The sequence below is a fragment of the Mercenaria mercenaria genome, chromosome 7, assembly GCF_021730395.1.
Source record: "Mercenaria mercenaria strain notata chromosome 7, MADL_Memer_1, whole genome shotgun sequence".
Taxonomy (NCBI): domain Eukaryota; kingdom Metazoa; phylum Mollusca; class Bivalvia; order Venerida; family Veneridae; genus Mercenaria; species Mercenaria mercenaria.
In genome coordinates, this window is record NC_069367.1 from 79,952,253 (window position 1) to 79,976,744 (window position 24,492).

The window sequence follows — 24,492 nt, forward strand, 5'->3', positions numbered from 1 at the left end:
TCAAAAGAACAAATTAGTTTAAACTAAAACACTCTGAAACAGGCAACGTACTTTATAAAATGGTTTACAAATGACGGATATAATTTTTTACCGGAATATTGGAGTCCATTCTATATAATGCTCTGTTTATAATCTGTAAGGGGTCTGTTTTATTAGGCATATTTAAATTTTTCAATCGAACCCAGTCATTGTTATGCTTACTTAAAGAATTTAATTAAAGCCTTGCAAAGAAATATTCTTCAGGCAGAATTAGTTGCAGGTTACTTATATACTTTATTATCCTGAAGTAGCGACCTGTCACTAAAATATTTTATTGTTACATGTTAATTTTATATGTAGCTAATACTTATACATGTAACATTGCTACATGTATAAAATTGTTTGCGTATGAAGAGCTGCATTCACAAGTGTCGTGACTAAAAGCCATTTGTTAACAGCAACGGACTGTTTGTTAGTAATAATACAAATTCATAACATGTCTTGTAATATATTAATGTCTGTTGTACCTAACACGCCACAGTGTTTATACAAACAAATATGTTTATTTTGTGTTTATATAAATACTTCGTTGTAAGAGTTCATTGTTTCAAATATAAAATAATGGCATAATAATATCTTAAGAAACAAATGATGCATCACTAATTCCCCTACTGGAAGGCAACAAATTTTCTCGGCTACAGTATAACATATGTCAATAATATATATTCTTTATAACATGATACTATATATACAATATGTTAACACAACATTTGGCTTTAAATTTGTACTTTCAAAAATCTACAGCTGTTGATTGCTTGTAACATCTATACGTATAAAAATAATTCAATTTTTATAACAGCCACCTTGAAGCTGATGGAAATATGAGTAAATAATATAAGAAATCATCATAGTAAAAGGAATAAAGGGAAGTAATTCTGAAAATAATATACACCAATAATTTTGTAATTGGGTCCATGTGACAAATAAAAATATTTTACTGGCTGGACAAAATATCAATGTTGATATTTGACTTTCAAGTGTAACATTGACCTTTGAGCTAGGGGTCAGGGATTGCACATTACATGTTGCCTTATTATGAGGGATATGTGTGTCAAGTAATATTGAAATCCCTGAGTGAATGACAAAGTTATGGACCAGAAAGGGAAAAGAACCTATAGACCTTTGACCAGTCCATGTCGTCTTATCATGGGGTATATTTGCGCCAAGTAATATTAAAATCCGTTTAAGGATTGTTGAGATACAGACTTGAAAGTGAAAATGTTCTCTTAGTCTTTTACTTCAGAGTGTGACCTTGACCTTTTAGCTAAGGATCTGGGTTTTGTTCTTCACACATAGTCTCATCCAGGAGAATATCTATACCATCTACTATTTAATGTAGGGATAATACACGTTTTTTTTTTTTGTGTATAAACGTCTGCAGAAGCTCGCGGGATTGTTTGTGACCGAGACCGAAGATCGAGGTCACAAACATATCCCAAGGGCTTCTGCAGACGTTACGTGTATTGTCGCTATTCTTGCATAAAAATATCTTACGACGATTTATGTATTGTTTTCATATGTGATGACTTGACGATTCCGGTACATTTTTAGCTCGACTATTCGAAGAATAAGTAGAGCTATCCTACTTACCACGGCGTCGGCGTCACACCTTGGTTAAGTTTTTCGTACCAGTCCACATTTTGACAAAGTCTTTTGAGATAAAGCTTTGAAACTTTCAACACCTGTTTACCATCATCATGGCCAGTTATAGGCAAGAGCACATAACTCCATCAAGGATTTTGGCTGAATTATGGCCCCTTTTGACTTAGAAATCATGGTTAAGTTTTTCGTACCAGTTCATATTTTGACAGAAGTCTTTTAAGATAAAGCTTTGAAACTTTCAACACTTGTTTACCATCACCATGGCCAGTTATAGGCAAGAGAAGATAACTCCATCAGGGATTTTGGCTGAATTATGGCCCCTTTCGACTTAGAAATCTTGGTTAAGGTTTTCGTACCAGTCCATATTTAGACAAAGTCTTTTGAGATAAAGCTTTGAAACTTTCAACACTTGTTTACCATCACCATGTCCAGTTATAGGCAAGAGCACATAACTCCATCAAGGATTTTGGCTGCATTATGGCCCTTTTTGACTTAGAAATCTGGGTTAATATTTCGTACCAGTTCATATTTTGACAAAGTCTTTTGAGATAAAACTTTCAGCACCTGTTTATCATCACCATGTCCAGTTATAGGCAAGAGTACATAACTCCATCAAGGATTTTGGCTGAATTATGGCCCCTTTTGACTTAGAAATCTTGGTTAAGTTTTTCGTACCAGTTCATATTTTTTGTAAAGTGTTTGACATATGGCTTTGAAACTTTTATCACTTGTTAAGTATAATAGTTTTTATCTGTAGGAAAGAGAACATAACTCTGTCACCTATTTTGGCAGAATTATGGCCCTTTTTGGACTTTGAAATTGGTTCTGTTTTCATACAAGTCCATGTTTTGTCAAAACTATTTGACATATGGCTTTTAAACTTTGAACACTTGTTTTTCATTATGATTTCCATCTGTAGGCAAGAGTACATAACTATTTTGACTGAATTATGGCCCTTTTTGGACTTTGAAATTGGCTCATATATTGCCATTTAGGGCAAGACTTATTGAAATCAAAGTAATACAGGAACATTGTTCGTCTAATCTATTTATTTCTTTTGTCTGAATATCCGTGGAAATATTTTGACCCCATTCTTCAATCAATCCTTCGAATAGTCGAGCGCGCTGTCATCAGACAGCTCTTGTTTATTTACCATTCCTGTTGTTCTTGGAAACGGTAAACATGTTTTAAATATCTGTATCCATGGCCCGGAAATAAACAACATTATCAAAAGCACATCCTGAAGGTTTTTAAGTGATTTTTTTATCTCTCATTATTACAAACATAAAATTATCAATAATTTTTCATATCATTTCACAATTTGGTGGACTCGATCACAATTTCAAGAATAATAACTTTGCATTCGAGATATATTGAGTACGGACACGCAGTTGGAGTACGGATAAGTACGAACGTAGTGTCAAGTTTCCAAGCTGTTTATATAAATTCTTCGAGAAATTAGATAAAAACATACCGACTGATACTTAACAAAATCATAAATATAATACCTAAAAACGAACAATAGCACAAGTTACACGCAATACTTACTTATTCACAGTTATTTACAATAACTGAACAGACGCTTTGTAAAGAGAGTGAACTCTAAGAGAAGCTAGTGCGTACATTGATGGGGGCAGTACGTTTAGGGTTGGAAACAGATACAGCTAAACATACTATGGATTACATTGTACCTATAATGCTGCAAGATGAGGTTGTTAAGGAAGAAACAAGACGCAGATGCCAAATATCAGTGTGCGTAAAAATACATACATATATCCCTGACAAAGCATTTCAAAAATAAAAATCATGTATTAACAGCACGTGAATTGCCTTGTTTGCACACGATTTTTCTCCCGTTTATACATGGGCGGATCCAGTGAAAAAAGTAGTTTTTATGCAAGAATTCCTGTTTGCATGATGAGGTTTTTGACGGGACAGTAAAAACTATTGATCTTTTATCTCCAAATGTGACCTTGACCTTTAAGCTAGAGTTCTGAGTGTTTGCGCATGTTACGTCAACATTTATGCTAACCAAGACGGATGACAGAGTTCTGGACCGGACTACACCTACTACTACAGACACTGTTCATGCCATATTAACAGTTGACCAAGTGTGACATTGACCTTTTAGCTAAGGGTCTGAAAATTGTACATGACACATCGTCTTATTATGGGGTACATTTGTGCAATGTAATATATATATAAAAAAACCTTTATAGAGTGTTGAGTTACAGGTAAGAGACCACCAGTTGTTTTTCCATAGTCTTCCATTATAACAATATTGCGTGTACGGCCTGCCATAAATTGAAATAAATATACCACATGTTATTTTTTTACTTATTCTCTTACTTCCACAAAAATATCGGATGGAAAGCATGTGAATAGTGATACTGTGTTTAAGTAATTTTCATGTGAATGAGATGACCTCTTGCTTACACCGTTGGCATGGTGGGAGACATACGTTTAATAAAACTTTATTTCAATACATATAAAATGTAGCAAATATTGACAAAATATATAACGAAATATTGTAAATGCAGTAAAACAAGGTTCAAATTTGAAAAAAATCTCTTCTCGTGTTTGTTTACATGACTAACCAAACATAACCTTTTATACATTTACCTTATTCCTGATTCGTGTACCTTTTGGAATTGGTGGTCTCTGATCTATAGACCGGACAGGAAAAGCCTTGTTGTTGTGGTCTTCGCGCGGAGTAAATAGTCGATTTTATCTTGTTTATGATATTATAATATTTAATGTCATTTTGAAAATTTTACCTTAAGGTTCATTTATTTGATGCTACATAGTTTCCATCCTGTCATTCTACTAGGGTGTTAAAGATGTGCGATGACAAGTTTTAATTGATCGATGTGGTCTTACAGGTGACCCAAATGTCATATTTAAGGAAAACCTTTTTGGTGTCAACTTGTGTATTGGCCCTAAATTAAATTGGCTTCCCATCTTTAAGAATCCTTATAAATACCAAACCATTTTGAATTTAGATAAGACCGGACGCAGTGACCCGGTGGTAACACTGTTTTGACTATGAAACCTGGGGTCGCGAGTTCGATCCTCCGCTTCTCCAACTAAAAATTACATCTGGCACGCTAAAGAACCAGGGAAGCTTCTGGAGCGTCTTCTGTGTCTTGCACTATCTTTCTATCGGCTTACAAACAAACAATCAATTTAAATATTCCCTGTAGGTTTCTGTAATAATATAACTTCATTTATTGTGCAAAACATAACTCTGTCGTGTCGCACACCGCTGCGGAATATTTGTGGTTACCATATTTTTGTGACAGTGAAAAGATTATTTCATCATCATATTTTTTTAGCTGTTCAAGAAATTCAGTTTTCCCGTGCTATCTTACTTTTTAATTATGCATTATCGCTCTTATCTTTGGACATAGCAAAGTGAAGTGCATTGAACGTAACATTCATAAAACATCGAAACTGTGTCTCTTTAAGACTACAAGATAGCGGATTCTATTAATATTAACACGATTTTCTAGATCTATTCTGTCAGAAAAGTGCCTGTAAGTACAATATTTGCATAACCAAATTTAACGAATGTTGTAAACATTACATAGCCAGTTTATATAACATTTGGAGAATTAATAATATTATGGATGGGATGGTTTCGATTTAAAAAACTTTCTGTTTTTTTTTTCTGTTTATTCCAAAACAAGGATTTCCTCTGATTTCTGTTTTAATAGGAAACAATATCATTGTAAATACCATATAGCATTAAGGACTAGAAACGGTGATAATAGGATTTTTTTACTTTTCAAAATAGTATGATTAATGTTGAAACAAGTTTGATTGCATTTCATAGTAAATTTAGTCTACATTAAAAAAAAGTAACAAACAGTTTGACTTTCGACTTCGACTTTGCAAATGGACTATTATAAAATATTCAGCATATGTTAAGATAAGATAAGATAAGATAAGATAAATTTTATTTTAAGTTGGCAAGACAGAGAAACAATACAACATAACCGACAAGCGCTTTTAAACCGACTATATATAACAAAGATAAACAGTTAAAACATATAGTAAGCAAGCTGTAAAATAAGAAATAGGGTTATACAAAATTACATGTAGCAGTACAACATGAAGTTAAACCTGTGAAAGACCTGCTGCTCTTGACCAAAAGCCTAAGAACTACTTAAGATAAACATGAAATAAGAAACTGAAAGGCAAAACTGGTGCAAAAAGCTGAATAAAAAATAAGCTAAACGAGAATATCACCTCAGATCAGATCTGAAATGAACTGAGCAGCAGCTCCTTCATAGTAGCACATAAAACATAGCATGAAAATTAAGATGTAATAATGACAATAGCACATAGAGAACATAAAATTTCATGCTTATTTTTCATGCAAATTATTACATAAAAATAATAGAAAGAAAAGTGTGCAACTAAAGTAACAAAACAAAGAAACCAGCTAAAGCAGCTGAACATGGAGAAAAAGGCTTAGATATAAGTCGACTACAAAAGGAAACAAGATATACAAAAAGTAGCTAAAGAATGCAAAGCTAGACAAGTATTGACAACACAATGCAAAAAAAAGCATAAAACTATGTCAACTACACAAAGGAAGCATGACACACATACTAATTGTAGCAAACTATGAGGGACAAGGCATACAACAAAACAGCTAAACAGAGCAAAAACTAACTGGTTGGGTGTAATGAAAAAGAGATGCCGTCCGGTCCTGCAGAACAAGCTGCTAAGTATGTTTGCACAGTGGACATTTGCAGTCTTGACCATTCCAGTGGGAAATTAAGCTTTTAAATTGATTAAAACTAGATGTTTTCCTAAAATTTTCTGGGAGCGAGTTCCACAGAACCGGAGCGGCATATCTGAAGCTTTGTTTACCATACTTAGTTGTAGTTACCCGGGGAACTTCTAGTAGGTTGGAGTACCTAAAATTGTAACCAGTATCATGAATATTAATTAAATCATTTAAAACAGGTGGAGCGATGTTGTTAAAAATTTTAAATGTTTCTATGGCCATTGCTCTAGTTCTTCTGATATACAAGCTAGGAAGGTTTGCTTTACTAAGTAGCTGTTCATATGTACTTGAATAATCTTCATAAACTAAACGAAGAGCTCTTTCTTGTATTTTTCAATCTTATTTGTACTTTTATTGGAACAAAAATGCCATGTCAGAGGACAGAAGCTGAAGTTTGATAAGATAAAGGAGTGAAAAATAGTTAACCTACTTAGTTTACATAGATTTCTGCCTATTCTTTTCAATATGTTTAGTTGTTGTGCTGCCTTACTGCAAATAGTACTAATATGATTTTCGAAAGTGAGAAAAAAGTCTAAGTTTACTCCTAATAGTTTAACTACATCATCACATTCTATATTGGCATTTTTGATACTGAGCTTAGGCTTCCTAGAGTGTGTTTTATTTCCAATAGCTATAGCTTGAAACTTATCGGGGTTAGCCTGCATACAATTAATAGAGAACCAGTTTATAAGAACATTGCTTTAATTTTGATAGACTGTAATTAAAGAGTCGAAATTTGATGAACTAAAAGAAAGGGTGTTGTCATCTGCGTAATTATATAGAGATCCTTGTTCAATAAAATAAAATATATCATTTAAAAAGATATTAAAAAGTAGAGGTCCAAGGATCGAGCCCTGAGGCACCCCTTTAACTATCTCAGCCCAGCCACTAGTAGTATTTCCTATTTTGATCTGTTGTTTTCTTTTTGAGAGGTAAGATGTTAACAGGTTAACAGAGTTTTCAGACAAGCCATATGATTTAAGTTTACAGAGTTAAATATTATGGGGGAGACAGTCGAATGCCTTAGAAAGTCCATAAGAACAGCAGCTGCAAGCTTATTAGAATCTAATGCAGATTTCCAGTCTTAACTAGTTTTAGAAGGCTGGTCTGACAGCCATGGCCTTTTCTAAAAGCACACAAAAATTTGTTAAATATTGGTTCAAAGTACTCAGATAATTGCTCAGCCAAAACTTTTTCGAATATTTTTGAAGGTGCAGGTAAAATGCTGACATGCCTGTAGTTAGATTTTTAGAAGAGGATCATTTTTCTTAAAGATTGGAGTAACTTGAGCTTGCTTTAGTCGATCTGGGAAAACACCACTGTCAATACAGTTATTTATAAAATTTGTATAAAATGGAACCAGTGATTGTGAGCCTAGTTTAAGTAATTTTATTGAAATTTTGTCAACACCTGTGGCTTTCTTTGCATTAAAATTGCGTATAACTTTAGAGACTGTAGACTGACTTACATGATTAAAATTGAAAGAGTTTGATGTAAAATTTTTACCCAAAATGTTGATTATACTTGGATGACTAGCCTCATCGAAACTGACATCTTTACCAATATCTTTGGCAACATTTGCATAAAAATTGTTAAAAATTTCTGCAGCATCTGTATTGTCTGATACTATTTTGTCATCTTCGTTTAATATTATTTTGGTCTGATTGTTTTTGCTTTTATTTGATATATAGGGTTTGATCGTTGTCCAAAAATCTTTATTCCTCCTTACCAATCATACATAGACAATAACGTCAAAATGCGTTTCCAAATTATTGGCCGTATGCAACAGTCCGTTTGGACGGCTTTGCAAACTCCTTACCTACCATACTCTGCATCTGGTGAAAAGGTTCGTAAATGAATATTTTACTATTTTGAACAATCTTTTATAGACAGAGTAAGAATCTGTCAGGAAGTATCTCACATGACATGGCTTCTGGTTGTTGTTTGAAAATGTATAGGGATTATAAGGTGTATATTTACCATGCGATGTGTTGGGTGAGTTTGAAAACTTATTCTAATATTATTTCACAAACCTAAATTCTAATCCATAATAACTAGCCAAAATGATATGGAATGATGCATTTTATCTAAAAAATATATATGTTCTACCAATAGCGCATTTTCATAAAAAAATGAACATAATTCACTAGCTATGATAACAAGTTCAAAAAGAAAGAAGTGCCCAAAAGTGACGATCAATGAGTATATTTCTTGCAGTTAGATGACAGGTCTTTGATAGATCTTTCATCCTTTGTAGGTGGCATCAAAAGTTTACATTTTAGGAAAAGCCCATGACACAAAACATTACAAGTATGCCTATGGAAATCTAGATAGTTCCCTCTTGCATCTAAGCATTATTGAAGTTGCGAGTTTAAAATACCGAAGCCTTTTGCTTGATTGCGAGGTTTATTACTCGATTAAATAAATATTTAAAAGCCATTGGTTTACTATTACGTTTCATTTTATTTATTTAATATTCTAACACGAACAGCGAATAACCTACATACAGGTATAGCAAAATCTATCTCGGGTTATTCTGCAATAAACCACTCGCGTGCAATGACGTCATCCGATCCAGGTACGTAGCACGGTCGTAAAAAGTTATTCGTTCTTATGCGAAACAATATATCACTCAGGTCTACGGCCTTCGTGATATATTTTTACGCATAAGAACTTAAAACACGGGTTATTCTACGATAAACCACGTTTGGGAACTTATTATTTCTTAAGTGTCGTATTTACACGGAAATGAAGACATGATAGTAATTAGGTTAACTAATTGCTAAGTAACCGTGTTTAGGCGATGTTATTGTTGTATCAGGGAACACAGTATTACTATGAATCCCCTAAACGCTGCTGCAGCTATGAAGCCAGTTCAATTCATGAAAATATAATTTCGACACAAATTGTCAATTATAAAATTTATCACCACCATCTTAATTTTGTTCAAGACGTATATACTTACTTATGTAAAAACAACTGTCTTCTCGGTTTAAATATTTAACCGTTTCTTCGTGTTCATCTTTACAAAACAGAGTCGACATATGTGCGCCACTCCACGCCCAGCTTGGTATCTACTAAACACCTGAGAAAAGCTGCTTATGAACCACACGCTGATAGGTTATTGACCCCTTTATACTTGTCTACGGGATATATAACCCTGCATTTCATTTACCTTGTCAAGTAGGTAATACGCCCTACGTTACCGATTCAAATGAGTTGTTTGTAAAATCAGTTAACAACCTATGCAAATTTAGTTTTTGTATAACTATTTCATCGACTGAGTTTAATCAGTGTTTACTAAAAGCAACCATTTCGTTTTCATATCACCAAACAAAATACCTACTTATATAGTGCAAAACACTATATATCTTGGTAGCAAACGTGCACTTGTATGATTATTTCCTTTTCGTACTTTTGTGACTTGTTATTTGTTAAAATAAATCAAGAATGTGTATACTACCTTACTCATGACATGTATCTTTTACAGAGAGGCGGTCGGTCTATTTCATGATATTAACAGAACAGGTACAGAATATATAAGTACACCATTCCTTTAATTATTTTATGATAGGTATAAGAAGATTATTTGTAAAAGAAATCACTATATGCTAGCAATGTAACAGGGCTTGAGAAATAATACTGACTTACATCTATACTTACTTTCATTAAAAATGTAATATCTATTCTAGGTCGATTTTCGATCAGGTAGCCTTTATTGCTACAGGTTCAAATTTCCGTTCGGGATGATGTTAGTAGGGTGTCTTGTGCGCTAATCTTTGATGAAGGTTATCGGTCTTGCATTGGTTTGCATCCGCATTTGGAAAAGGTACAGCGACTTTGGTTTTCCTCTACTGCTACAGTTAGAAAATGTTAAATGATTTAAAGTTGTTTGGTGTCAATTATCAAACACAAAAGTGAGTACAAATACTATAAAATGTTGCCTTTCCCATTAAGTTACATACTATATTAAACTTTATTGGGCTGAATATTCATGATTTATTTCTGCACAGTTTGATTTTTTGTGTTTCAAACATACATATACATAAAGGGTGTTGGAGTGTGAAACGCAGCTAGGTATCATGTGAGAGGCTAATACATGTTTTAATTTACCCGCAAACGGAGTAACCGTTGTTAAATCTGTTTCAGACATAAATTATTATAATTATTATCAAGAATTTTCCATTAGCGGAAAATCATTGTAGAGTAAGGAGCTACAGATACATAAAGTTTGGTGTTATACTTATTTGATGGTTGCAGTGAAAGGATATATTAAAGTAGGATTTTGACATCAAAGAGGTAACTTAAAATAATACTTTCAGTAATGATCCGAATGATTGAAATGTTTGGTTCTTTTGTATACTGTTTTGTGTTAAAAACAAAATATAAAGCATGGGTATGGCAAACATCGAGTGTAAGTACGTACGTGGTGTTAATGGGTGTTCTATTGCTATAGTAAGCAGTTCTAAGTTTTGTTATTATTATTTTTATCATCATTTTCATTATCATTATTATTTATTATTATTATCAAAACTGTTATCAACTATTATTATATTACTATTATCATCATAGGCTTCGGAGAAGCATGTAATAGATATTCTGTATGTTCAAATTCGTGCAGTTTTATAATCAATGAAATCACAATCCATCATCATGGTAAATATTGGGTTAACATTTGATTGTTGTATTAATACGAAAAAAAATGGAGTCTAAATTGTCTAATCCAATGTAGTTCATCTTAAATATTCTCATATATAATGTAAACTATAAGAATTGACATTGATGTACTTGAACAATTAACAGCAACCCAATACTGTTATTGCGAACGACACTGACAAGATATTTATGATCAACGATTGGTGAAAATGGAAAATAATATAGAGAGAACTTTAATTGATTATATTCGTTGTAGTTATTCTATTTTTTTTCTTGCTTACAGCAAACGTCTCAACAACTTGACCAGTCTCCAAAAATGCGTGTGACATGATTTGTTTAAAGTTCAAATCCATGACCGCCATGTTGTATTGTTAACTCCTGAACCAAAACGTAACGCCTATAATATTATTTCATTATATCTAGCATTATTATATTTACAGAACGAGCTACAATGGTGAAGAAAGCATCTCTGTATTTTACGATAAGGAGAAACTTGTTATTGCTGCTAACATTGCTAGGTGTTTTATTCGGTATAGGTATTGGCTTTGCTGTACGATCATGTTCTCCATCGAGTAATGCCTTATTATGGCTTGGTAAGTTTCTCTCCGATCATTCTCTCTGTATGAACTTATGGACTACTGCATTATAACATCTTGGCAAGCTTCCATACTATCATTTTCCTGTAGAGTGTTTCATTATTATGGCATGGTTAGTTTCCATCCAAACACTATCACAAAAGAAATATGCATAATTTTAACTAGGTAAATTTCCATACGATTAATTTATCTGTAGGGGACAGAATAAATACAGCTTGGTAAGTTTCCATCCGATATTTCTTTCTATTAAGTACTATTATGGCTGGAAAAGTTTCTGTCTGTTCATTTTCTGTATCGACCGCTACCTCATTATGTTTTAAAGTATCTAACCGATCACGTTTTCTGTCGAGTACAGTATTTTGATGGCTGGCTTGATATGTGTCTAAACATGCTTATTGTCGAATATAGTAATATCATAGCTAGGAATGTTGCTATCTGATCACAATATTTAACGCGTCGTGCGTTTTATGACACGAGAAGTTGTTTACGCTTAGCACGTATAATTTACGAGTAAGAATAAATACAAATAGAAATTTACACAAGAAAATTAAACTATATAATGTTCTCAAGTAAATGGTTTCTATCTGCTCTGTGAGTGTAATACTTTTATGTGCGGATTTGAGTTTAATATATCACTGTATAATACAATAGTATACAGCATTTATCCCACTTATTAAACCCATAATTGTACGAAAGACATGCTGAAAAGCTATGAACTTTGTTAAAATAAATTGTTAGACCCGTTTTATTATGCATTTTAGGTCTACCAGGGCAGCTGTACCTGCGACTTTTAAAGATGATGATAGTTCCACTTATAGTGTCAAGTGTCATAACAGGTATTGCAACAAGTACATATCTCACATTCGCTGTCTCTAGGTCAATAACTATACGTGATACAAAACCTGCAGCCTTCAACATGTGTGACAACCTTCCTGAGTAACAGTAAAAAATATACATAATGTTACATTGTGCTTTGGACTGTTTAAAAATGCGTTCATGTTTTCGTAAGTGTCACAGGTTAATTAGTAGTTCAAAAGATACTCGTGAGATTTTGCTTGCTGTAAATACAAATATATCAGCATATCAACAATCTAATTTTCATAATATATATCAGCACTCGATAATATAATGTGAAATATAATTTTCATAATATCTGTATTAGTTTTAAACATTGTATGGTTAAACACTTGAAATGACCCCTTTTACTTTCGAATAGCTTAATTCTGATCGCATTAAATACTTTTTTTAGGAACTGCGTCTTTAGATCCTAAAGCAAACGGGAAAATAAGCATGGTTGCTTTTGTTTTCGTTTTCATCACAAACATGATTGGAACGATTCTTGGTGTGCTTGCCTTTTACGCTTTTAGGCCAGGTAAGGAAAGAGTTGCATGATATGAGACTGATGCCTTTGAATGCATTTTGAAAAATTCAAGTGCTTAGACAACTGCTTAATTCAGAACAGAAGCATCAATCATGCTTTTTGATGAAAATTAAAACCTTAACAGTTTTCTGCGAGAACAGCATTTTTAGACAATATAACTTCTTTACATAAAAACGGTATTAGATATGAGTAAGATTTAATTTCCTTAGATAAGTTTTTTCTTGATTTTAGTTTTGTTGTTCTGCGATAACGATGGCTTAAGTTGCACAAGATTGTTTTGTGTGTTCTGAAGATCAAAATGAAACTAATCAGTTTCAGAATATACTGAATATTATCTAAATATTATAGTTCGTGTGAAAATTATATCACAACTGTTTATATACGTAATTAATCGATACATTCCATGAAAGGTGTAGAGAGTGGCAATGCTAACATACTCAACACAGCTGACACCAAACCAACAGAAACACAAGATATATTTGCAGATATGCTAAGGTATCTTTTTTATAAGAGTTCATGTAGGCGATATTAATGTGATTTTCAAACTTCCTCTTCTTTTTTAAACAAGCTATATTAATTCTAAGTTTTCAGTATTTCTGCACTTGGTCATTGTACCATACCCATTATGCGTACAACCTGAGGGAGTGATCGACATGATGGGAAACATTCATACTCTGCTTTTCTTTATTGTTCTAGAAAATCTTCAGTTTAAAGACGTTACAAAAAGCATCTTATTTATAAGTCATTTCGAGTTTTACCATGCTTTTTGTAGAATTCACATACATCCACTCGTAGGTTTCATTCTCATACTGATTCCATGCTCTTATTTTTCAGAAATATCATCCCTGATAATTTATTTGAAGCAACGTTTCAACAAACTTTGACTAAATATAAATATGAGAGAAATTTAGCGAACATTACTAATACCACTGCAGGAAACGTATCCCTTTCCATAATTGAGAAGACAATAGGGAAAACCGACGGCCCAAATTTACTTGGCACGTATAAACATTCTTTCTAGAATTTAAAGGACATGGCCCTGATGGCAACGTCTGTATAATTAAACAAATAATCAAACGGTTTAGATACTTTAGGAGTTTTGTGTTATTTATTAATTTTATAATGTTAAATTGTGATTCAAACAGTACATATCGTGGCTTTGTAAATAAGTATAGTATGAAAATAAATTACTCATTTGTTTTGTTTTTATTACAATTGCTTATGATTAACGGTACTTCTTCAATTCTGGCAGTTTATTTCGGGCACGATTCTTGCAGAGAAGTTCAGAATTTAAATGTATTTCAAAGACATAGTGTTTGAAAAATTCATTTTGCTTTAAAGACGCGCAACAGAATAGCATTGTTCTTTTGTATTTCAATGTAACACTGTGCAAAATACTTGGTGCAATAAGTTGAATTTAGACCACACTTTGTTTTTACAATGTAAGATAGCTATACTGAAAAGTGATTGACTGATAATATTTTGCAGATTGAGTGTGAAAAGGGAGAGCTCTTATTGTAGTAGAGCTGTACTATACCAGTGTTATTAAAATGATTTTCACTAAGTCCGTGAGGGAGGAAAAAGTAGGTTACTAAATTTTGGTGCTCTAACTTTATTGATATGTCATTTCATCGTAACCAGGGGTTTCCTTATATTTTCAGGGTTAATATTTGCCTGTACTTTATTTGGTATGGCAGCATCAACATTGGGTGCTAAAGGGAAGCCACTCATAGATGTTTTAGAGGCATTAACGCAAACAGTAATAGTCATTATTCGATGGCTTCTATGGTAATTTGAATGAATTCACGCTAGAAAATATTCATGGAAGTGTAAACAACCTGTTTTTACTGAAACGTTTAATAGCAAACTTGCGCTGTTTTGATACTTCTAATGTTTTTTCGTTATCGATATCTTTACATAGCGAAAGAAATCTTAATAAATAACTTAAAATTGTAATAATTCCATCTTTGATAACTTTACACAGTATAAATTAAAAACAAAGAATTCAGTATAGCTATACTTATTTTGGAAAATGTAAATAGTTACCTAAATCAATTGCCTTTTTGTGGTTTTGAATATGTAAACGTATTTGCATTATTTATATTTTTGTTTCAGGACAACGCCATTCGGGGTGTTTAGTTTAATTTTAGTTCCTGTTGCCAGTTTAGAAAACGTTGGTAATGTGTTTCGTGACCTCGGTATGTTTATTGCCGCAGTCGTGGTTGCTTGTGTGATTCAGCAACTCCTCGTCATGCCTTTGGTTTTATTCATAACAACCCGACGCAATCCATACAAACATCTTTCTGCCATATCGAGACCGTGGCTTATTGCCTTTGCTGCTTCTAGCACGTGAGTGTGTTCTAGGATTGTGATATATATTATATAGGTTTTAGAATATAAACTCAATATGTACCTCGAACGTTTCATGCACTCTATCGTAATAAGAAACCAAAGTTGGCATTGTCTCACGTCACTGAATCCGACTCGCGTGACCCATCATCGACGTTAGTTTTGAACCTGGCATGGAATTTTTTTTATCTGGTGGAGTCAACCAGCTGCTCCGTATTTCATTTCATTAATTCCATGTTGAAGCGCATAAGGCAGTAGTCAAGATTATCTCGTGTTGTACTTGGACAGACAGACGAAAAGATGCACCAATAATTTGGTTATTATTAGTCTAGATTACAATGGACTCTTGTGAATTCACATACTGTTGTGTTTTTTTTTTGTTTTTGTTTTTTTTTCCCCTGTTTTTGGGGGTTTTTTTTGTTTTGTTTTGTTTGTTTCTTTGCAGTAAAGTTTAGGGTATGTTATTAGTTAGATAACAACCACTTCAATACGATTTAGGTACATGCAAACTGACCGTACAAACAGATTCTCATATAATTCCAAAACACTATTTTAAATGACGTATCATTTTTTTTTCTTTATTTCAACTTGTGCCAAGAAAAACTTTATGCTAAAATTAGAAATTCAACTAAAATTCCTTCCTGTTTCGCGCAATATCATTGCTAAATATAATTTTTGCGCATCTCTGGCCTCAAACGTTATATTATGGCACATAGAACTATTAGCAGTAAAACATACACAGATGTGAAATAACTCATATGCAATTAAAAATTTAACGATAAAAGAATTAAAGAAAGATAAAATCGATAATAATTATGTAAAACTTCTCTGTTCAGTGTTTGTCCCGCTTTCTGAAACGAGGCTTCTACAGGTTAGAAACCACTAAAAGTATGATAGGTTAAAAAGTACAAAAAGTGAACGTTGGTTTGTATTCTCGCCTCTACCGTGCAGTACGAGGTCTCGCAAATAGAGTTTTTTATAGAGTTTGACTTTATATTATAAAGGACTTTATATTGTCATATAAATTACCATTTCAAACCAACCGAACTTACGCTATAAAACCGAGCGAACAGATACATGTGTCTAAATTTTACATTTAGTACATGAAGATGTTATTGTATACCAAATATATTTTAAGGTGTTATCGATATTCATTGTCAGATAGTATCTATTTAATTAAAGCTGTTAGAAGATAAAAATCAACATAATAACTGAAAACTTGTCCTATATCATAAAGCGCATGAATAAGATCTAAGTTGAAATGTAAAGGTTTACTATAATGACTTTGATTATCACGATTATGGAAATAATAAAAATATTTTTATCAAATCTGTTAAATGGACCATGTAAATCTAACGTACCGTGCCTTCTTTTATAATACCTATGTCTTTCAGTTATGACACTTGTAACGAGTTTCTAACATTTCAAGGTTTACACCGTTGTTTCTTGACAAATGGTCATACCGTATGAGGGAGCTTTTAAAAGATAAATCTTTAAGTTCGCGAATTCTTCAGTTTTCTGGTTAAATGTTTTCATTGTAAAGACAAAAATATTCATGTATATATTGCCGTCGTCTTTACAACAAGATTTCAGGACGTATAGTTTTGTAGTACTTGTGTGTTCGAGATACATACAATATTATTCTATTTCTAAGAGAACACTTTCAGTCTTTATTCCTAGTATCTTTGCTCTACAGAGATTAAACTTTACATTTAATTATTTCATGGATTATGAAACCTTTACTTTCAAATAACATCTTTTACTTTCTTGATGGTTTTTCTACCAGTGAACCAAGAAAATTAAATGTATACTTGTATTCGTTTTACACCGTCAGGCAATTATATTTGCATCCTTATATTCTCCACAAATTCTATTTCCAGGGCTGTTGCAATACCAGAAATGTTAACAAGTTGTGAAGTTCACCTCACAATAGACAAAAGAATTGCACGATTCACCATTCCTTTAAGCGTAACCATAAGTGCCAATGGAAGTGCTGTCTTCATTGCATGTTCCTGTCTCTTCCTTTCTAGTATATCCGGGATGCCAACAACAGCTGCTACTCTTCTTACCATAGGGTAAACCCTTTATATCCTTGCTAGAGAAATGAGTCTTGTCCTCTACAGTTTGATCCAAAGTACAGTATAGGAAATTTATTTTAATGCGTATTTTAAGGCGAGAAAATCTTCTTTATATGTTTTTATGTCAAACAAAAAGTCTTTTTTAAGCTTTGCTTATCATGTAATGCATGTACCATTCTAAAGTAAAGATAATGAAGCGTTGTACCAAACTAACTGTTCTATGCGTAACTAGGAAAATAAATCTGATGTTTGTCTTTGATCTTCTTTCAGATTTCTCACAACGATGTCTGCTTTAGCAATACCCTCCGTACCAAGTGCATCAATTGTTACCATAGTAATGATACTGTCATCTTTAAATGTTTCACTGGACGCTATAGCCCTTTTGTTAGCAGTGGATTTTTTTCTGTAAGTTTTACATGATTGTTTAAACCAGTTAACCACAAGCGAGAAAAAATCAAGAAAATCCTTACGGCAGAAAATGAGCAAACATGTGTTCCATTTCGTAATATCACTGTAGGACTATATATCTTCTGTAACTTAGAACTTACTTATAAACTGTAATCGTCAACGCGTTTTTTTTTTTCAGAGCGGATATTATATTTACTATTACACAGGCTTAAGTTGCATTTTGAAGTCAAGTGACTCTGAGTCAGTAAAACAAGAAAATGAAATGCTTACTATAAAAGAAGAGTAAAACGCGTGATCCCTTTTGCTATAGTACTTATGAATATGTCTCTTATATAAATAAACGACGGCCTTGATAACGTCTTTGCCTGACGACGTTATTATTTTCATTCTGATCTATGTTAATGGTGAAATCTAAGTAAGTCATAATTCCAGTTACGATTGTGGGCCCTGTATGACATATGAAAAGCGTTTACAATCGTTGATGACAGATTGGTACATTCACATTTTGCGATAAATATAATATAAGAAAACAGGAACATAAGTCCAACGGAAAAAGCCTTATTCAACGTACAAAACTAGCACTTGTTAACTTTAGTGAAGTAGTATCTTTAAAGGGTATATTAAAAGACAACAAAATTTAAATATTATATACGCTGCCAGACATGAAAAATGTATATACATGTATTGTAATACGTGTCAAAACTCACAATCATTTTCTTCTGATAACTGTACATTAAAGTTTATTTCCGATTTTTACAGTGACCGTGTTAGGACAACAAGTAGTGTTGTAAGCCACACAATGTGTGCAGCCGTCACTCATCACCTATGTAAGGACAGGCTGACCGACTTAGAAACAATAGATGAAGGGGACGTTGAACTGACGATTGAGCAGCAGGAAAATCTACTTGCAGAAAAACATCTGTCTGGAAAGAAAGAAAATATTGAATTAACGGATGCATATTGAATTAACCAGTTTAGAACAGATTTTACTTTTTAATGATTTTATTGCAGTGTGTCTAAATCGCATGTACTATCATTTCATATTGACAAATTTCTGATGATTTCAATTCAATTTCAATAGTTGTGTCCATATTCAATTTACTTTTGCATTTCATTGTCATTTTAAATATTCTAGTTATAAATTGAATGTACTTTTTCTTTCTAAATGTTTCTAATACAATTAGATTTATCTGACATTTATTCCAAGACAAAGGTTAGCGATTTATTTGTTTCATCGGTGGGCCAGTGGTCTAGTGGTAACACGCTTGACTGCCAATCCAGAGGTCCGGGGTTCAAATCCCGGTACAGGAACTGGAAATTTCTTAGATGCTCTTGAATGCCTCCCACCTGACTAAGAGGCCTGTACTGGTTCTTCCCAGGAAAGACAGCTTCGCGTGTATCGGTGCTATACACCGGGCACGTAAAAGAACCAGACTGTCTATTCGCAAAGAGCTAGGCTAAGTTAGCCGAACAGGCCTGTATCTTTCTCTGTCTGTTCTGGGGACTTTATCTCACTCTGTCCCTCTGGTCAGACAGCTCTATGTCTGTACTAGTTTGGCTAGATAGATATCTTTATTACCACCATTTAATGATGTGCATACAAACATATAAAACATGAACATTGCAGACAAAGTACAAATAGGAAATGAACACTACACAACAGTTTATCAATAAAACAGTATTTACAATACGAAACATGCATTTAAACATTCGAGAAGTATATTGAAATTTCACTTTATTGAAGAAATCTCTATGAATCATAGACAAAATTTCACACTTATTGACAACATGTCGCTTGTATGGCCAACACAAAACCTTGACGAAACGACATTCAAGATATAAAGAAGGCATGAAGATGAGTTATTACATGTACATGTGAAATAGTAAACATGGGATCATAAGAAAGATCTTCTACGGTTAATATTTCAGCAGCACATAAAACAAGTATGGTGTTCAATGTAAACAAGTAAACAAAAGATACTTTTACTTGAACAGACTATTTCTAACTTAATAGTAAAACGAAAATACATCGTACATGCATTTTGATAAAAGTACCTTCCTAACATTCCACATGTCAAGCCTTGACCATGCAGTGAAACACTTTTGCACAGTACAGGACTATATCATCTTTGTCCAGAGTATTACTTTCAAATGAACAAAACAACAAGCTAGTATTTCAAATATTTGATCTATATGATTGTGTGACTTAAACCTTTTATAATACTCAATATTCGTCGACGTAAGCAATTTCATCAGAAGTTGTTTCCGCAGAGTTTCATTTGACACTTTCATCCAATGAATCACATTTGCCACATAATGAACGACTAGAATGGGATCGGAGCTTTGTCAGTATAAAATCGGCACTGAAACAGATCCTTTTTGAAGCTGGAAATTAACGACATAGGTTCCATAAGTAGCACGACCCATTCTCCATACTCCATAAATATACCTGGATAGAACCCTTCAAACGTTCCATTACATAGTCTGGTCTTCACCGTATCAATTTGAACACCGAAAAATCTGTTCTTTAGCATATTTTTTCCACGCAAATTTAGATAGAAAGCAAGCAGTTTTCATAAATGTTTGTAAGACTTTGTGGCGGCCGTAAAAAGTCGCCCCGACTTCATCTCAGTGTTGTTATATTTTCTGGTCCTTCGGGATCATTGATTTCAATTCATTCAGATTTGAAGATTGAATACTGCTTAAGCCGGTGCTAGAGGGCGTGGGCAGTGTTGCAGTTTACATTACTGCTCATGAACAGACTCAATCAAACCGAGTCTGCAATTTTCACTGTTTGCCTTGTTCTCGGTACTGCCGAGGGATCTACTTTCCAGATTTTATTTACTTCACAACAGCGGGTGTTAAGTGCTGTGTGGCGGCCGTAAAAAGTCGCCCCGACTTCATCTCAGTGTTGTTATATTTTCTGGTCCTTCGGGATCATTGATTTCAATTCATTTAGATTTGAAGATTGAATACTGCTTAAGCCGGTGCTAGAGGGCGTGGGCAGTGTTGCATTTTACATTACTGCTCATGAACAGACTCAATCAATCCGAGTCTGCAATTTTCACTGTTTGCCTTGTTCTCGGTGCTTCCGAGGGATCTACTTTCCAGATTTTATTTTTTTCAACAAGGTTACACTTCCTCAACAAATTGAAAATATCAGGTCTGGAATAAAGCCTAAGCTCTGTCTTTCGCAGCATTGCTCAAATCTGAAGAGTCTATGTACGAAGATCTTTGCCAGGTAATTAAAAAAGAAGTGTACACAATTGCCCTAGGAAATTAAGTTTAATGTAATCAACATGGGTCATTATTGATGTAAATCCGACAGAATGCAATGTGAAGTCATTAATAGTCCCCTACTGGTTGAAAATCAGTTTCGGGGACTATAGGAATGCGCTTTTCCGTCCGTCCGTCCGTCATTCCGTCCGACCGTTCTTCCGTCCGTCCGCAATTTCGTGTCCGGTCCATAACTTTGTCATCCATGAAGGGATTTTTATATTACTTGGCACAAATATTCCCCATGAGGAGACGACGTGTCATGTGCAAAACCCGGATCCCTAGCTTAAAGGTCAAGGTCACAATTTGAGGTCAAAGTCAACAGGGCTTTTTTCCTGTCCGATCCATAACTCTGCTATCCATGAAGGTATTTTAATATTACTTGGCACAAATGTACCCCAAAATAAGACGATGTGTCATGCACAACTTTCAGATCACTACCTCAAAGACCAAGGTCACACTTGGCAGTCAAATGTTAACATGGCATGAAGAGGGTCTGTTTCGTGTCCGGTTCATAACTCTGCCATCCATGAAGGTTTTTTAATATTACTTGACACAAATGTTCCCCATGATGAGATGACGTGTCATGCACAAAACCTTGATCCCTAGTTCAAAGTCAAGGTCACAATTGGAGGTCAAGGGTCAATAGGGTTTTTTCCTGTCCGGTCAAGAACTCTGACATCCATCAAGGGATTTTAATATTACTTGGCATAAATGTTCCCCATGAACAAACGACGTATCACGCGCAACACCCAGAACCCTAGCTTAAAGGCCAAGGTCACACTTGGAGATCAAAGGTTAATGGAACATTTTTCCTGTATGGTGTATAACTTTGTCAAGCAAAACAGGATTTAAATATTACTTGGCACAAATGTTCACCACTATGAGAGGGAGTGTCATGCACAAGAACCTGGTCCCTAGATCGAAGGTCAAGTTCACACACAGATGTCAAACGTCAGATACAAGAATGACTTTGTCTGGAACACTTCTTCTTCATGCATAGAGGGATGTTGATGTAGCTTGGCATAACTGTTCACTATCATGAGACTGATTGTTGTGCGCAGGAACCAGGTCCCTAGGTCTAAGGTCAAGGTCACGCTTAGAGGTCAAATGCCAAATTCAAGAATGACTTTGTCCGGAGCTTTTCTTCTTTATGCATGGAGGGATTTTGATGTAACTTGGCACAAATGTTCACCACCATGAGGCACTCTTGTTTTTTAAAATTATATCCCTTTGTTTTACTATAAATAGCTTATATTGTAACTTACTTATTACAGGCCGTAGGGAAAAATCGAGACCATTTTTCTGTGGTACAACATGCATGTTACATGGCAATACTTCATTCATTTGTTGGTATTAAGTGGCAGTTTTTGAACAAACTTTACGCAGAATCTATGCTCACGTTCCAGTTCTAAAACGTTCGATCGTGTCATATACTGTGAGATCATTAATATTCGTGGGGGACTAATTTTTGTGGATTTCGTGGTTGAGTCAATCCACGAAATTGAATCCCAACAAAGAAGTAAAATTCCCATTCATTTTATGTTCAGAAATCCGCGAATTCATATCCCCACGAAATTGCTGTTTTGACGAAAACCACGAAATTTCATGCCCACGAAATTAAATGAATCTACAGTAATTCCATGTGGGACACCCATTTAGAGCCTTTGATAGCACTATACATTTGTAAATCTTCGCAGATGTCAGAGGGTTTAGTGTTCCAGAAGAAATATCACTGTTCAAAACACTTAACAATGTACCACGCAGCATTATACTAGCTTCATGAACAGATCCATCTACAGATAAAATAGTTGTCAGTTATTATCCCTAGATGTATGTATTTAACGTCGTTCTTGTTATTTGAATTAAGATTTTCGTACACTGTGCACAGCACAGCTGTACTTCTGGGTATTCATGCGTATTATTGGATATGTATATAAAGTATTTGTGTAGTTATTGTGGTCATTCGAGGTAAAACAGGTTTACACTCCCCGACCCCAACCCCGCCTAAATGGTTATAAAAAGTATGCATAGATAATTTCTTTTCGTTTGGAGTCGTAGCTTCAGACTGACTTACCCAACGTTTGACGATAAACGATGTGAAGTAGATATTAAAAGAAACTGTCAGAATTTAAGAGGGTTACTGGAACAAATGTTGTGTAACTTGTATCTGATTTCATTGTTTTTATGTGAGATTAACAATTTATTCATCTGTTTCAGATTAGACATTTATCATTTGTCTATTATTTTCTTCCATATTATAATTGGTGAACGCACGTTTTGAAGAGTGTGAAACGATGTACAAACTGTTTGGCGAGTTTATCAACTGTCGATGTTAAATGCCATCGTTAATGTGTGAACGGCTACAGCCGCAGAGTGAGTGGGCCGGCGATACAGGACATTACCAGAATTTTTTCTCATACTTGATGTTATAAGTGCAGAGACACAATTCACTTGTTGCAAGTTATTTTTTTTTTCAGTTTTCGGTATCGTCGATTTGTGTGAATGAAATGTAATTCAGTGATGCATTTAGTAAATCTGTTGTTTACCACTCCTAAAACGAGTTTTTCCTTTTTGGACTTTCCATTTTGGATTGGATATCAAATCCAAAACTTAGTATGATAAATTATTTATGTTTGTCTGAAGGAAATGAAAGAAAACATAAGTATATTTAACATTTTCACTGATTGTCTCTTCACCAGGCTTCCAGATTCTAGGATGATTTGCATAGTCATTCTAAGATTCGTTAATACCAGTACCGAACATTTAGCTGGTTTGTATAAGAAACGCCATTTCCGAGAATAGGTGTAGCAGATGACTAGCATTCTTTCAAGTCCATGGCAAGACCATGTCGTCCGCGGCAGTAGGGCTACAAAGGTTCATGTTATATATGCAGAAACCTTGTTTGGACGCTTCTAGCTCTGTAATTGGACCGTCTATAAAGAGAAGATATAGGAGAGGTGAGCTTTTCCCCCCTTGCCTCGTCCCTTAAAATGAGAATTATCTGACCTTTTTTAGACATAGGTTAGCGATGTATTTGTTTCATCGGTGGGCCGATGGTCTAATGGTAATAGGTTGACTGCCAATCCAGAGGTCCGGGGTTCGAATCCCGGTCCAGAAACTGGAAATTTTTTAGATGCTCTTGAGTGCTCCCACCTGATTAAGAGGCTTATACTGGTTCTTCCCAGGAAAGACGGTTTCGCGTGTATCGGTGCTATACACCGGGCACGTAAAAGAACCAAACTGTCTATGCGCAAAGAGCTAGGCTACGTTAGCCGAACAGGCCTGTATCTCTCTCTGTTCCCTCTG

General features: G+C 34.2%; 1 protein-coding gene across 3 annotated transcripts; it reads left to right on the forward strand.

The window, feature by feature from the left end:
- The first annotated feature begins 5,082 nt into the window (after positions 1 to 5,082).
- Positions 5,083 to 19,101, forward strand: LOC123553833 (excitatory amino acid transporter-like). 3 transcript variants are annotated; one of them, XM_045343504.2, is made up of 12 exons: positions 5,083 to 5,177; positions 10,132 to 10,268; positions 11,536 to 11,688; positions 12,453 to 12,527; positions 12,941 to 13,063; positions 13,483 to 13,567; positions 13,907 to 14,070; positions 14,734 to 14,860; positions 15,188 to 15,421; positions 17,302 to 17,496; positions 17,770 to 17,904; positions 18,667 to 19,101. In XM_045343504.2, exons 3-12 carry the CDS (start codon positions 11,547 to 11,549, stop codon positions 18,869 to 18,871), a joined length of 1,485 nt encoding a protein of 494 aa, XP_045199439.1. In that variant the 5' UTR covers positions 5,083 to 5,177; positions 10,132 to 10,268; positions 11,536 to 11,546; the 3' UTR covers positions 18,872 to 19,101. The 3 variants fall into 3 exon arrangements, with proteins under 3 accessions (XP_045199439.1, XP_045199441.1, XP_045199440.1); XM_045343506.2 differs by lacking the exon at positions 5,083 to 5,177 and adding an exon at positions 9,949 to 9,967 and having other exon boundaries at positions 10,167 to 10,268; XM_045343505.2 differs by lacking the exons at positions 5,083 to 5,177; positions 10,132 to 10,268 and adding an exon at positions 10,491 to 10,738.
- Positions 19,102 to 24,492: the final 5,391 nt, after the last annotated feature.

Excerpts from the sequence above, each read along its gene's own strand:
- LOC123553833 (XM_045343504.2), top strand. The coding sequence starts at position 11,547 with ATGGTGAAGAAAGCATCTCTGTATTTTACGATAAGGAGAAACTTGTTA. Across the intron at positions 11,689-12,452 it reads TAATGCCTTATTATGGCTTG|GTCTACCAGGGCAGCTGTAC; the intron begins GTAAGTTTCTCT and ends TATGCATTTTAG. Across the intron at positions 17,905-18,666 it reads TTAGCAGTGGATTTTTTTCT|TGACCGTGTTAGGACAACAA; the intron begins GTAAGTTTTACA and ends CGATTTTTACAG.